General features: G+C 38.3%; 1 protein-coding gene across 6 annotated transcripts in view; it reads right to left on the bottom strand.

Annotated features, from left to right (window-relative positions):
• MCTP1 (multiple C2 and transmembrane domain containing 1) overlaps positions 1 to 15,711 on the bottom strand; it is a 294,838-nt gene that overhangs the window by 149,322 nt on the left and 129,805 nt on the right. For 5 of the 6 annotated variants that reach the window (XM_069881062.1, XM_069881066.1, XM_069881065.1 and 2 more), the window contains exons 3-6: positions 15,449 to 15,591; positions 12,726 to 12,805; positions 11,918 to 12,026; positions 3,980 to 4,018 (exon numbers count right to left, since the gene is read on the bottom strand). In XM_069881062.1, the coding sequence (XP_069737163.1) occupies positions 3,980 to 4,018; positions 11,918 to 12,026; positions 12,726 to 12,805; positions 15,449 to 15,591 (371 nt within the window). The remainder of the gene's footprint in view (positions 1 to 3,979; positions 4,019 to 11,917; positions 12,027 to 12,725; positions 12,806 to 15,448; positions 15,592 to 15,711) is intronic. The other variant, XM_069881063.1, reaches the window with a different exon arrangement.

The raw sequence follows: 15,711 nt of genomic DNA, 5'->3' as shown, positions 1-15,711 counted from the left end.
TACAAATATTTCAAAGTCTCATTTATTTCAGGCTTATTCTAAAATGTGTATATAAATTTTGCCCAGATCATTGTTTCACAACATGCCCATCGGTGTTGTGGCAAGAGGTGAGCTTAATTTGCACCAGGGGATATAATGTTAGACACCAGGGAAAAAACAGACTTTAATGGGAATGATAGTTAAGAAATGGCTCTCTGGGGAGGGCAGAGAATATCCATCACTGCAGATCTTTAAGGACAGACTAAACAAACACCTGTCAAACATAGTTTAGATGTCATTGCTCCCATTTTAGGGTAGGAAGACAATTTTTCAGGCTGTTAATCCTATTTTCTGCCTTTTTTCATGCCTACTCTGCACACAGGTAGATTTTTAAATAACACAGACACTTGAATTTCTGGCAAGTGAGGTTCAGTCTGTGCACGAACGCTATATGCCTTGACATTAGCCTTGCTTTCCAGGAATATTCCTCTCAGCCTCCAAATTTCCTTGTCCTGTAATTTTTTACCTTCGTTTCTCTCACACTGCTTCCAAAATCATGTCTGTGAATTACCCTGTAGGTAAATAATTCACATGATGAACCTGATGGCCTTCTATGATGGGGCTACAACATTGGTGGATAAGGGAAGAGTAGACAGTATCATCTACCTGGGCTTGTGCAGAGCATTTTACACTGTTCCACATGACACCCATGTCTCTGAAATGGAGAGACATGGACTTGACAGATGGACAACTCAGTGGATAGACAATTGGTTGGCTGGTTGTACTTGAAGAATTGTGGTCAATGGCTCAATGTCCAAGTGGAGATCAATGATGAGCTGTGTTCATCAGAAGTCAGTACTGGGACAGGTGCTGTTTAATATCTTTGTCTCAGACATGGACAGTGGGATTGAGGGCACCCTCTACAAATTTATTGATGACGCCAAGCTGTGTGGCATGGCTGACATGCTGGAGGGAAGGGCGACATCCAGAGGCACCTGGACAGGCTGGAGAGGTAGGTCTGTGTGAACCTCAGAGTTCAACAAGGCCAAGTACAAGGTCCTGCACTGGAGTCAAGGCAATCCCAAGAACAATTACAGGCTGGGCAGAGAATGGATTGAGAGCAGTTCCAAGGAGAAGGACTTGGGGTGCTGGGGGATGAGAAGCTCAGCATGAGACAACAACGTGCACTCACAGCCCAGAAACCAACCGTGTCCTGGGCTACATTCAAGGCAGCGTGACCTAGCAGAGCAAGGAAGGGTATTCTCCACCTCTGCTCCACTCTGGTGAGACCTCACCTGGAACCCTGAGTACAGTTCCGGAGTCCTCAGCACAGGAAGGACATAGAACTGTTGGAGTGAGTTCAGAGGAGGCCACAGAGATGATGCAAGGGCCGGAGAACCTCCCATAAAAGGCCAAGATGAGAGAGTTGGTGTTGTTCAGCCTGGAGAAGCTAAAAATTCCTCTGTAACATTGAAATGAATACTAACTCTTCAGACCCCAAAGGCACTGTCTTTCTCCTGCAGGACTGGTCTTCTAGCCACAGAACACAAAACAAACTGAACTCCAAATCACAGGATCAGTGGTACAGGCACCATAACATTACTGAGCAAACCCCTGGTGTGTGAAACAGAATACTCCACTTCCACCTTTACAGATCTCAGTACAGATGTAGCATTATAGACTCAACTGCTCCCTCTCCTAGACCATGCAGCAAATGCCCACCTGTGATCACGTAGTCACTGGCCACCACTTCCCTTTATGCAACACCAAGCTTGTGGTGGATGGAATAAAAATATCATGAATCATAGAATCATAGAATAGTTTAGGTTGGACAGGACCTTAAACATCATCTAGTTACTACCCTGCTGCCATGGGCTGGGACACGTCCCACCAGATCAGGCTGCCCAAGGCCCATCCAACCTGGCCTTGAACACCTCCAGGGATGGGGCAGCCACAACTTCCCTGGGCAACCTGAGCCAGTGTCTCACCACCCTCATAGGGAATAAATTCCTCCTTATGTCTAGTTTAAAACTGCCCCTCTTCAGTTTATACCCATTGCCCCTAGTCCTATCACTACAGGCCTTTGTAAACAGTTCCTCCCCAGCTTTCCTGTAGCCCCTTCAGGTACTGGGAGGTTGCTATAAGGTTTCCTTGGAGCTTTCTCTTCTCCAGGCTGAACAACCCCAACTCTCTCAGCCCGTCCTTGTATGGGAGATGCTCCAGCCATCTGATTATCTTTGTAGCCCTCCGCTGGAGGGCTACAAATTTTAATTTGGACAGCAGACCAAAGGTTTGAAACACTGGAACATCCCCACAAGGCATGTGAGCTCCTGTGGTTTAACTGAGATACCTCTGTAAATAAGCCATGCATTGTACCTTTACTACCTTGTACCTTTATTACTACTTCAGCTGAGATAAATTAGATAAATGCAATATTTAAATTCATATATTTGTTCTTTGCCAAAATTTTCGACATGACCCTTTACAAATTTGCAACTACTGAATGAAATATTATGAAATGAGTGCAAAATGAAAACAGAGATAAATAATTCTCTTGAACAGCTCTAAAGGTCCCCAGCTATAATGTTGTGCCATCTATTAAGGATTAGTGAAACTCATACTTCTGTCGGTTTGAAACATGAAGGATGGGAAAACTCTTTACAAACTGGTTTTACAAACTGTCATCCAAAGCAGTCAGTACATCAGCAGTTAATTCATCCCTTTCAAGACGCAAAACTGCTCTGCCCTTCACAACCCCACAGCTCTTTGTTAACTCTTCAGAAGTTTGGGCATCTTTGACATTCCAGGAAAGGTTACCTGAACCATATGAAAATCAAAATGCTGCACAACATCACTTTGCCAACTATCTTTGCAAAAGGAAACAGAGATTGAGCCCTGTCCTGCACCACAGAAGCAGAAAACCCATCTCTAACCCAATAATTATGAAGCTCACTCTTTTCTTTTTTAAAGGGCAAATATTAGTCAGTAAGCACCATATACAACTCTGTTTATTAACAAATTTCTATTGAATTTTGTGCATCAATATGCTAGAAAAGGAAATCACTTTACAGAATAAGTGAGATCACCCCACACAGATATTAATCTTCTCATTTTAACATCTTAACATGATAATATCTCAAAAAAACCCTCAGACTTACCACACTAGCTGGAGATTTTGAGAAATTTTAAGTTCATTTTTAACTATGCATACAGTAAGAAGGCTTAAAGCTTGAAAGCAGCATGGAAACACTAGGTAAAAGTGCTTAGAAAACTACTGAGAAACTACACACATTTTCTTTATCTTTTTGAAGACACATACAGGAAAAAATTAGAAATTGATTGTATTCCACTACAGTAAAATTCCAGTCCTTCCCTAGTGGAAAAAAAGCATTCACTGTTTCCCTTTTATCACTCAGGATTCCTAAGAGGAGAAAAGCCAGATACTCAGTTTGCATAAAGAGGTATCTAAGGATCTATATAAAGTGGAGACAGAAAATTGTTCCTTAAACACTCTGCTCTGGGAAAGCCTGCCTACTACTGTCGTCTGTGCATGCCCAGCAAATGAGGAGATATGTCTCTGAGGAGCATCCCTGTGAAAACCTCCACACACAAAAACTCCAACCAGAAAGAGGAATGATAGGAAAATGGAAGCTACCCTTTAGCATGAATTCTGCCAATGTTAACAAGTCAGCTTTAAGGAAATCAATGATACGTGAGGAATCTAAAGTTTTAGACAAAGGATCAGGACATATTTGCCACTTAGATGAAGTTACTAGATGAATTCAAGATAACTAAAATGCTGCAACAAAGTTGAGAGATTTAATGATTACATTAAAAGCTCAACTGTTTCATTATTTTGATGTGATGAAACACAAAACATGTCATTAAAACAAGGGTTTGAAGGAGAATAAATCCTGTGCCACAAGTTTCCAGAAGGTATGTTGGTTAAAACGTCATAATTCTGAAAAAAAGAGCCAGAAGATCACATGCTAAAAGTTACCTTACTTGATCTTTTCCAACTCTTCCTCATTAGCATTGTCTGAAAATAAAATAGAGCATTTTAATTACCTTTTCTCTGCAACATGGAAAAGAAGGCCAGCTGTCTCCAAACGGACAATTCACATTGAACCACCACTACAACTGAAGCAGCAACACCAACACCCCAGCCACAACTACACGAGACTGAAACGAACCCAGACAACCAGCAGAACTGTCTGCACCCAGGCATTCTTTTCTGGGTGGCAGGAACCTCTCATTTCCAAAGCCACAAACACCTCTTTTCCCTTTAGGTGAAATCACTCAAAAACAACAAAAGAAGACAAAAAAGAAAATAATTAGATAAACAAAAGAGAAAAAAAGAATATGCTATACTAAAAGTGACTTCAATTTGGACTTGAATATTAGAATGTTTTTTAATATCAGTGTACTCTAGTTTTCAGAACACTATTTAGCTCACAAGTGTAGCCACCTTCATAGGGCTAGGACAGCAGATATCAGTTACAAGACCCTTAGGGTTAGCACCACTAATTAGTTTTGCAGCAGTAAAAACAGCTCTTTGGTTTGATAATTGTGCACATGAGATAGTGAAAAAGTCTTTAAAAAGCCCAAAACACAGTAGCTTTATCCTATTACCTAAATAATCTGTAAAACCTTAGCACTGGTAGAGATAACTCTCTGCTGTGCTGGGAGGTAAAGTGTTCACAGACACAGGTTCTTAATCGTTAAATAAAAGACCTTCTGGTCAAGACAGGTGTCAACAATTCATCTGTGAGCAAAACTTTTGCTTAGAGCAGTTCTTTGGAAACACAGAGTAATTAATTTATACAATTAAATAACATTTAGCAGCCTGTGGTTGGCACTGAGGAAGAATAAATCAATATTTACTAATTTCCATTGAAAATTTGTCATGAAAAACAAGCATAATTTTTATTAATAATTGCAAAACCACTTTCTTTTTCAGATAATGGAAATAAGTTTTGAAATGTAAATATATTCTTGGCTAAGAAATAGAAGTATAATATGGGGGGGGGGGAATTGGAGAAAATAAGTGTCTTTTATATTTCTGAAACATCCAGAAATTCTTCAAATAGATGGAGTTTTATTGGAGAAGAAAAAAACCCATCTGCTGAGGAAAATGTTTAAGTTGCTATAGGTAGTTAAAACCGAAAGGCTGTGCCATAAGTTAATCATAGCACTGTGGCTGTGTAAAATATACATAGGTACTAAGTGTTTTATAAAGCTGAAAAAAGCCATTTAACCCATTTTCACAGGAGAGGCCCATCACAATTAAGCAGCATGAGTTGCAGAGCAGGCCCTGGTGAGAAGCTCTGAGTTTGTGCATCCTGTCCAGCACAGCAGGGCTTCTCCCTTGCTCAGCAGGGATGCATCCTACAGGTACAAGGCAGAGCACAAACTACTTTACTGTGCTTCAGGATCAGGCTGTGTGCAAGAAGAAGACGTCCTGACAGCTGGATTAAATAAATATCAAATGTTATGTCAGGTCTGAGAAGTTCCACTTGAGTAGCAGTTACAGAAATGTACAAACATCCTTGTTTCCACAGGTTAAGCTGAAGGCACCATAACCCATCACAGAAGCCAATTGAAAAATGTATTGCATAGGACAGATTGGAATGGATGATGTACATGGAGTCTTTTAATCTGAAAATATTCTATGCCTAGAGTCCATCCCTGCCATTCTTCTTTTTCTATGATGTTATTAACACTCTGGCAAAAAAAAATAAAATATTGCATTACAATTTTAAAGATATTGAGAAAATTGACAACATAATAATGTTGTTAACATGTTCATATGAAGCAAAAAAAACCATAAAGCATCATTTGGGATAAATTATTTAAGGAAAAAAATGATGTTGTGAATATTATTCTCATTAGATAACAGCATCCAAGGGGCACTCATTTCCATTTTTCTATTCTCTGTGCTACTCAAGCCATTGGCAGTGGTGGAACAGTTGTTCTCCAGTCTCTGCTGGCCCCAAGACAAAAGTTGTCATAAATCTACCAACTTATTCCTTTCCTGTAGCCAAGAGTTGCCTCTAAGATGGGGTCGGAAATAATGGCTATAAAGACATGAGAGGCCGGCAGCTCTGTGGGACTCACTGTCACTCTGCAGGTTCTCTGGTGACACAATCTGCGCACTGGACTCTGCTGGAGAATGAGCCAGGAAAACCTGCATGCACCATGGAACCCATGATGACAACACCAACCACAGAGTCTGCAGGCAGCACATACGGATCTTTCACTGGGATGCATGCAGCTACAAAGGCACAGAGGCATGCACAGCACATGCATCCAAAGGGAAATACTGATAGAACATTATCAGAACAAAAAGAACAAAACAAAGAGCTCCATTGGGGCTGGTATAGGAAAAGTCAGCAATAGCTCTGACTTCTTTTAAATTGGCCATCAAATGTGAAATTTATGACAAAAATACAGAAAGTACATCATAAACATATTATTCTTTAAAAGAAGAGTTAAAAATAGTAGAAATCTTTTAGAGCTCAGAGGTTTCAGCATTTTTACACACACATCATTTTCCCGTATTATTTATTTCACAACTCCTTTACACTAGTTATCTACGCTATCTGTCCTCTCAAAGCAAAACAATTGAAAATGCAGCATTAAAGTAAAGGACAAACATTGTTAATAACACAGAGCAAATGCAACTGAATTATTGGAGCTAGTGCTACTGCAACTTAGTTGTGTTAGGCTGGGAATAGATTCTACATTCCACAAATACTAAAGACTTTTTTATGTTTTGTTATATAAGAAAAAGTCAGTCATCAATTTTGATTCACAGTGTATGGTTATTGAAACATCAGAACAAACCAAATGGCTTTCATTTGTCAAAACTCAGAAGAATAGGACTTTGATTCATGTACAGAGTTTGAATGAGAAGTTGCAAGAGACTTACTTTAAAAGTTCACATTTTTATGCCTTTAGAACAAGCATTGTGTTGCAGAAGGGCAAGATTTGCTCCAAATTTTGATTTGTTCACCTGCCCGTACTCTTACACTAATATTCAGTGAGAACTGCAGGCTAATTCTGCATTTTCTTCCAATAAAACATAATACAAACATGAAATAGTTTGTCCTTATTTAGGAAACTAGCAAACCAAATATCATTCCACTGAAGCCATGTTCAATATTCTTCTGCTGGAAAAACATGAACCGCAAACTATTCTTCATAATCCAGGATTCAAAGACAAACACTCCCCTCTCATGGCCTGTGATATAATTTTACATACAGTTACATGAACTTGTGTAAAGGTTAATATTCTTGATTGACACCTGAATCCAAAGATATAATCATTCTGATCCTAGGAAACAGGGACTTCCAGATATAAATTCCAAAGAACATCTCATCAGTTGGCACACAGGAAATCTGCATTCCATCAGGATGTCTTCCAGAAAGACAAGGAAGAGGAGCAGGCTCCTCAGTGTACCGAACATCTGCCATATCTTTACATACCTCCAGGCTTCATAGAAGACAATTCTACCCAAAACAAACCGGACTGACAAAATGATTACTTAAGTTCTAAATAATTTCTAGATCATTAAATCACTTCACAGGCAAGTGGCAATACACAAGGCCCCTAGTTCAGTACCATTTAACTCCACACTTCCACCTGGAGTGTCTTGTCTTCCCACAGTGTCGACAACTCTCACTCAGTGTCATGGGATACTTCTTCCTCTAACACAGAGCTGTATTACTTTGAGATGCCAAAAAAAATTCTCTTCTGCAAGACCTGCCCTCAGGCTACATGTATGCATCACCAAAAGCCTTCCTTTTATCTTCACATCAGTGCATAACTTCCAAAGCTGTTGCTCTGGTTCAGGCAGTGGAAGGATCTCCTTGGAAAGCCTAATGTGCATCAAGCAGTTATGGACCAGCCCACCACAAACACCAACTCTTGTTCAACAGAGCAGGGTTTGGGTTATAGCAATGGATCTGCCCAAAATGCAGGATCAACCACAGCACTCCTTCCATGGTTACATCTGGAAGGTAATACTTCTTTCATAGAAGCTCTTCCTGTTTTTATTTCCCCAATGTTCTTAATAAATACTCTCATTTTAAATAAGTGGAATTAAAGTACTTGGAATTTAAGTACTATTAGTTAATTCCTGAATTCTTCAGCTTGATTATTTAACCTCTTTGCAGCATCTACATGTGACAATATGTCCGAGCAATTTGGAGTTCTCATGTGAACAAATTAAAAACTATCAGAAAAGAATTTGTTTTTAAAATGTAGACTAAGTATGGATATAAAATCAACAGGGTTTAAAAAAAATTACAATGACTTAGGAAAAAAATGCATGTGATGTGTGTCCTCTATGCAAGTCACTAAAGCATGTTCAAAGATTCTCACTGTTTTTTATCTATGTAAATATATTGCTTGCCTTATTACCTGTACATAGTTATTCTGGTAAAGGTGTAAAGGGAAGCAGTAATCATTCAAACTGCACACTACACAGATTGGAAACATCGGAGCTGATTTAATTACTACTTTAAATGGTGCATATTTCCAGAGTGGACAAGAATTAGCTGCAATCTTCTAACATAACATTTGAAAATTTATAGATCTGAACCATATTAAACTCGATAAAAATTATCCTTGTTATTACAAGATCGTTAAAAAATAACCAAGGATGACAGTTTAATTGGAGCGATATGTTTTGTAATATATCCACTCCTTGGAGAGTAAATAAAATCTAATAAATAAATAAATAAGTACATGTGCTAACTGAATAAAAGATAATTACATCTTGAATTATTAAAGCCCAAACACAATCATAAACAGTAATTCAATATTAATTTTATAGGTCATCTTCCCTGCATTGTGACACGAATTCTCTGATGTTATTCCAACTTTGCCAGAACTGCTCTAGGATCCGTATGTTAGGAAGACTAGTTTCTAATAATAAATGTAAGGCTTCAGAAGATGAATCAAAATCTTAACCTGAATCCCAAGCATTTTCAAAATGAAGTCCCATTTAACAGCTTGAATGGGAAAAAAACTAGTCACTTGAGGCAACTAGAAGAATTAGCTTACTAAACAGAGAGCTAATGATGAAATGCATAACAGCAGAAAACAAATTCTTCATCCTATTACAACCAGTCAGTTGGTTATGAAGAAAGTTGCTTCCATTACTTTTGAGGTTCTATTGCGAATTCATCAAGTAAATACCCATACAAAAGCCGTGCTGCAGATAACACCAAACTGGGTGAGAGTGTTGATCTGTGTGTGGGCAGGAAGGCTCTGCAGAGGGACCTGGACAGACTGGATCCATGGGCCATTACCAAAAGGATAGGGTTTAACAGGGCCAAGTGCTGGGTCCTGCACTTGGGACACAACAACCCCATGCAGCTCCAGGCTTGGGGCAGAGCTACCTGGCAGAGAAGGACCTGGAGGTGTTGGTTGACAGCGGCTGAACATGAGGCAGCAGCTGACCAGGTGGCCAAGAAGGCCAACAGCATTCTGGCTTAGATCAACCATGGTCAGCAGGAGAAGGAATCGTCCACCTGGACTCAGTACTGGTGAGGCTGAACCTCAAATCGTGTGTTCAGTTTTGAGCCCCTCACTCCAAGAAGGATATTGAGGGGCTGAAGCAGGTTCAGAGAAGGGAACAGAGCTGGGGAAGGGATTGGAGAGCAATTGTTCTGAGAGTGGTTGAAGGACCTGGGACTGTTTAGTGTATAGGTGAGGAGCCTGAGGGGAGACCTCATCACTCTCTGCAGCTCCTGGAAAGGAGTTTGTGGTGAGGTGGGTGCTGGTCTCTTCTCCCAGGTAACAAGGGATAGGATAAAAGAAAACTCCTTCAAGTTGTGCCAAGGGAGGTTTAGATTGGATATTAGGAAAAATTTCTTTACTGAAGGAATGGTGAAGAATTGGCAGAGGCAGGGGTGGAGTCTCCATCCCTGGAAGGGTTCAAAAAATGTGTGTCTAGGGCACTTTGGGACATTGTTTGGTAGGCAGGCTGGTGTTGGGCTGCTGGCTGGACTGGATGAGCTTAGAGGTCTTTTTCAGCCTTAGGGATTCCATGACTCTATTCTATGTTTCTGTGAGACACCATAGTGTCTTAAGTCCACTATCTCACCTGTGATATCCTTGAGCCCTCCTCGTGTGACAGCCGATAATACTGAGCGGCACAGTAGGGATCAGGTCAGAATGACGAAAAAGCAGACTGAAATGCTGTCCAAATAATGGTTTCCCATATAAAAATATAGTATTTCTGTGCAGCATGATTCATGATTACAGCAGAATAATGCCAAAGGTACTTGGAAAAACAGGTCTATTAGCAGCTGACTCAGAAATGCTGGTCTTACCCAAACACAAACACAGAGAAACTCCAGAAAAAAATAATTTTTTTTTTCAATTTAGGTGATAAACACTTTTATGGTGCAAATTTGCAAGAGAGTATTCTGAATTTTCTGGGCACTGGATGGTCTGGTTTATGTTCATACATAGCTCTACTTTTTTATCTTTTCTCTAACATGCCGGAAAGACAAGATCCACTTCTGTGCTAAAATACTGCAATCTGAATGATTAAATCCTACAGATATGTGTGTTTATACACACACATACACTTATGAATTCATATTTATCATTAGGGTTTTAAAGAAAAACATACATCATTCAACTGACCACTGCAAGATCTTAGTGTTCTGGACAAATACACTGCTAAAAGAAAGGAAAATACACCGTTTAAATAATTTCACTGTGTGTTACTACCATACTCCATTATTTTTGTGAAGTTCTGACAGAGCATCATGAAGAAATCTAGCAGATGAGAAGCCTAATTTCAGAACTCTCTGTCTCTGTCACCAAATACCAAACAACTATTTCCAAAAACTGACTTACTAGACTATTTAATAATAACTTGGAGTCAAGTGGAAAAAAGAACAATATTACAACCTGCCAGTATTCCTCAGCTTTTCAAAAGGATGATGTGTCACACTGCAGCACACAGGAACATCTATGCTTGTACAAAAAGAATTATTGACCAAATCCATGGACTTTATCATCATATTAATACTTTTCTTGGCCTTTCTGAAGCCAAAGGAAACCACTTTGTTTTAAAATCTATGAGTGAGGTCACCTCACTCATAGATTTTAAAACAAAGTGGTTTTAAAACAAAGAGGTGTCACCTCACTCATAGGTGTCACCTCTGCAAGGCAGAAATACAACTAGTAACAATACTAGTAGTAAGAACTACTAGTGCTCAAGTCAAAAGTCAGCTGACAAAGGAGTCAGTAAAATACATCCAACTAGAGATAAAGTTTGCCACAACTTACAAGATCCATAAAACTGGAAACCATCACTTACAACCAAGCAGCCCAGAAAACTAAGATTGGTGCAGGAATTGCAATAAACCTAGAAACCCACACAATTCTGTAATTGAAATCTAATCATGACATTGGAAAACATCAAATAACGCTTCATCCTTAGATGTCAAAAAGCAGAAATACCTCCTTTTTCTTTTGTTTCCAGTGTCGTATTGGAGCCAAATGGTTTTATTCTATAGGTGGCAGCACTAGGTCCAAAATTCTTCACCAGTGGTTTACTGATATTTTTCCACAGTAACTAGCACCATTCACCTGTAACTGACTTTATATCAAACTGCTGAACATTTATGTTCCACCTGGATTCCTCAGTATTATCTCAGAGAGGATCCAACTCAGATGCAGAATGCTGTACTATATCAGAATCACTGGAACAAATCATATTAATGTCATTGATCTCAGAATGTGTGGTTTACTCTTATGCTTTACGTCCAACCACAGAACAATCACAACAGTGATTAAGAATGAAATAATTTCAGCCCCCATCCATAGCAGGGGGGTTGGAACTAGATGATCTTTAAGGTTGCTTCCAAACCAGATCATTCTATGATTCTATGATTAAAATATTTAAATTACCCCTTCTCGCTGTTCTTCTCTAGGAGCCAACAGAACTGATAAAAATATACTTCCCAAATCATGGTCAGGGTAATGAGGATCCTTCAGACTTAAGGTAACATCTGTTTGCCTAGGAAGAAAAACACATACATATATTTTGATTTCAAGCTCCCAGATACTGAAATTTCTGAATCATGAAAATTAAAGGCATCTGTATTTATATGAAACTCCTTGAAAATATTGTCACAAATTTATCCTATTTCTACTTTAGTATTGCAGTTTAAACACTTATAATTAATTAGTAAATGCTGTTATTCCGTTCTAAGTACTTCTGCGTACTGAAGTAATTAAATCTGAACTGTAATATGAATGGATTAAAAAGCAGAAAAAAATGTTTAACAGTAGGTGGTAATGTTGTGAATGAAGACAATAGAAAAACATGATATAACTAACCTCTCCGTAGACACTGTAAAATATATTGTGTATGATCAGTTATCGTATTATTAAAATTCATATTACAGTAATTCCATAAATATTACTGTTTATTATTAGCCAGTTTTATGTGGTGTAGGTTTATTTAATTATTTTCCAGAATAATATTGTATTTGCAGTTCTGTAAAGATGATCGTCAAGGCTCCTATTCAAGATACCTATTCAAGACTGGATGAGGCTTTGAGCACCCTGATGCAGTGGGAGGTGTCCCTGCCCATGGCAGGGGTGGGGGAACTGGATGGGCTTTGAGGTCCCTTCCAAAACAAACCGTTCTATGGTTCTGTGATATTAGCAGTTAACCATAAAAAATTACTCTCTAGGCTCCTTTGTGCCATACCTGTTTAATTCCAATGAAGTGAGATCCAAAAATGCTGAACCAATAAAGTCATCTTGAAGTCCAAAATCATAGTCAAAGACCTAAGATAAAAGCATTTTCCAATATTAGAAACATTTTGGGATTTTTTTAAATATTTTTCTGCCTGTATGAATAATTTCTGAAACTCCTTTTCCGGAGTTACATCTTAGTGTTAACTTCATAAACCAGGGCTCTCTGAAAGTAACCCAACAGTTTCTGGCCCCAAAATCACTTTTAAACTGCTAATGTAAAAGTCAGAATACATCATGTACAGAGGCTACCAGGCTGCATATGTGTAAAACATCAATTTCATAAAATAAAATAAGCGTTTTTATAAAGATAGGCTCTAAAAGAAGGAAGACCACACCAATAACTGAGGTTAAGCAGGCTCATTGATTTGGTTCACATTGATATATTTATCACTTTTGGAAAATACAGGAAGGATACAGATGTGAAAAGCAGGTTACCAGCACACTCACATTGGTATTAGGAATAACATAATTGTACATTTTGAAGGTTGTATAAACTCCTTGGGTTTAGAAATATAACAATCTGAGATGAATTCTCAATGGACATGTATAAAGAAACTTCTATTTAGTGATTTTTATTACTTTACTATGAGGACCTTGCCTGATAACTTGTTACCTAAAAGAGAAAGCCTTCAGACAACCTTATGGACAACCTTACAGACATCCAAGCAAGAACCTGTGGACAGTACAAGAAATGGTATCAATGATGTGAGATGGATTATGCCTTCTCAAGTCACAAGAAAGAATAAAAAATAAACTGGGGGTGGCTTCTTGAGGGAAATAAACAAAGGTGGATGGCAACTAAGAAGAGCTGTGACTCAAAATTACAAAAAAAAAAGAAAAAGGGAAAAAGTCAGTAATCAGAATCTACTTTCAAGGCAAGTAATTTTTTTCTGACAAATACCGTTAAGAGAATTTCTGAGGACTGGAATACACCTTTAACTCTAAGTCAGAGTGTGACTTGTGAATAGCTGGCCATGAGAGAGTCTAACTGAAATGTGACAGGTCTAGATTACAGGTCTTCAATTTTGATGTAAATATTCCAGCTGTGGTATTAGAGAAACTCTTTTCTAGGAGGCAGTTAAAGTTGTTAGTCTTCAATGAACATCTTGATAGAGACTGGGCTAAGACAGCAGTAACAGAATTCCTATGGCCCAAAGGCTACAGCCCTGCTGTGGGACCCAAAGTTTGGATGCAGGGATTTGAGCACAAGTCTTTTACACACGGATCTACCTGAGTGTGCACCCTTGTATTTAACTGTGTATTAGAATACCTGAACAAGCTATAAAAACTGAAATATTTCACAGTGTGTTCAGAGTACAAACACGGACACACATTAAACTACTCATCAAACTTTTCCTTGGCAAAAAATACACACAGCTGTTCCTTGTGACCTACTGCAAGGGCTGGCATTAGGCAGAAATAAACTAAAAACAGGTAACCAAATGGGTTACCAAAATGAGTAAGTGTCCTCCATTGAATCTGCTTCTCTCTCACAGTTCTGGGCACGTGTTCATCCCCATGAGTCGCTAAGCTTCATAAGGGCAGGAAAATGCCAGCTGATTACAATTAACTTTATGCTTTTCTCATAATGATGTATATTATCTGAGCAGAATACATGAAACAAAGTGCAGGTTGATACTCAAAGGCTGTTTATATCGCATTCACCTACTAAAAGTTATACAGTTTGTTATTTCACTCAAAATTTTTGCCATATATCTGAGAATAAGAATGATACGGTTGTGAAGCATTATAAAATTTCAGATCAATTAAAAGGACTATGTAGGTAAGATTTACTTTCTCAGAGAATTTTTAACCCACGTATGTGCTAATTAGAGCCCTAGGACTACAGTTCTGTTGATACCACTTTTCAAATTTAATTTTTATCTGCTTTGATTTACACAATTAAGGATCACTTTTTGAGATAGACCACCATGAACTGCTGGGTCCAGCAAAGTGCCTTTCTGATCTGTGCCTGTAAAACAAGGATCTCTTCTAGTTTTCAGTCCAGTATGGATAGTGAAGAAGTACTATTGGCACACCTGCCACTTACTTTGGGCATTGCTGGCCTCTCTTTGATTTAAACTCAAGCTATCTATTATTTTGGGGTAAGTGATGCCACTATTATGGCAAAATCGTTCTCACCTGTGATGTACGGGGAGTTGGAATGTAAAAAGAAAGGGCATAAAGCATTATAAAACATGTAAGAAAACGCACTGTATAAACAGGAAAAAACCCCACACTTGGGAGAGCTGGGCAGGGGTCTTGACAAATGTTTAAATTAACCTCAGCAAAGAATTGATTTTAATGGGACAGAATATGTTTCATACCAGAATACGCAGTGATATTTCCATAAATAACAAGACTGCCTTCATCATTAAGCACTGCTTACTTTTTCTGTCCTTCTCCTAAGATATCACTACAGAAGTATAAAATTATGGCCCAACATTAACAAAAATGCCTGCATTTGCCTTTTTAAAAAAAAACAAATTGACACTATTATTCTACAGATAACTTAAATAATTTTCACCTCTGAATAGTCTTTACTAAGGCACTATTGCACAATTAATTTTTCAGTATACAAAAACCACAAAATTCAAATTATTTCTATAACTCTCGTGTTGTAATTTGATGTTAATTTTCATGTAATTTGTTGTAACCAAGATAGTATCTCACCTTTATATACAATGGTTCCCTTGTGTTATCTATAAGAATGCAAGCCTTTTCTTCCCATACAGGATTGAGATTCTTGTGTATTGTTTTACTTCTAAATACTTCTTTTCCTCCAAGTTTGAACTTGACGTACGGATCACTGGTTCCTGTGAAAGACATATGTATAAATTACCTTAAACACAACTGAATGTATTTTCTACTGATAGTCAAGCTGAAAACAGCAACTGAGGAAAGAAATTTTTATTGTCATGATTTATTCTTTTCTG

Source organism: Phaenicophaeus curvirostris, chromosome Z, assembly GCF_032191515.1.
Source record: "Phaenicophaeus curvirostris isolate KB17595 chromosome Z, BPBGC_Pcur_1.0, whole genome shotgun sequence".
In the NCBI taxonomy this organism is placed as follows: Eukaryota; Metazoa; Chordata; class Aves; order Cuculiformes; family Cuculidae; genus Phaenicophaeus; species Phaenicophaeus curvirostris.
Note: the sequence above shows the minus strand (reverse complement) of the source record. Positions and strands in the feature narration are given on the sequence as shown.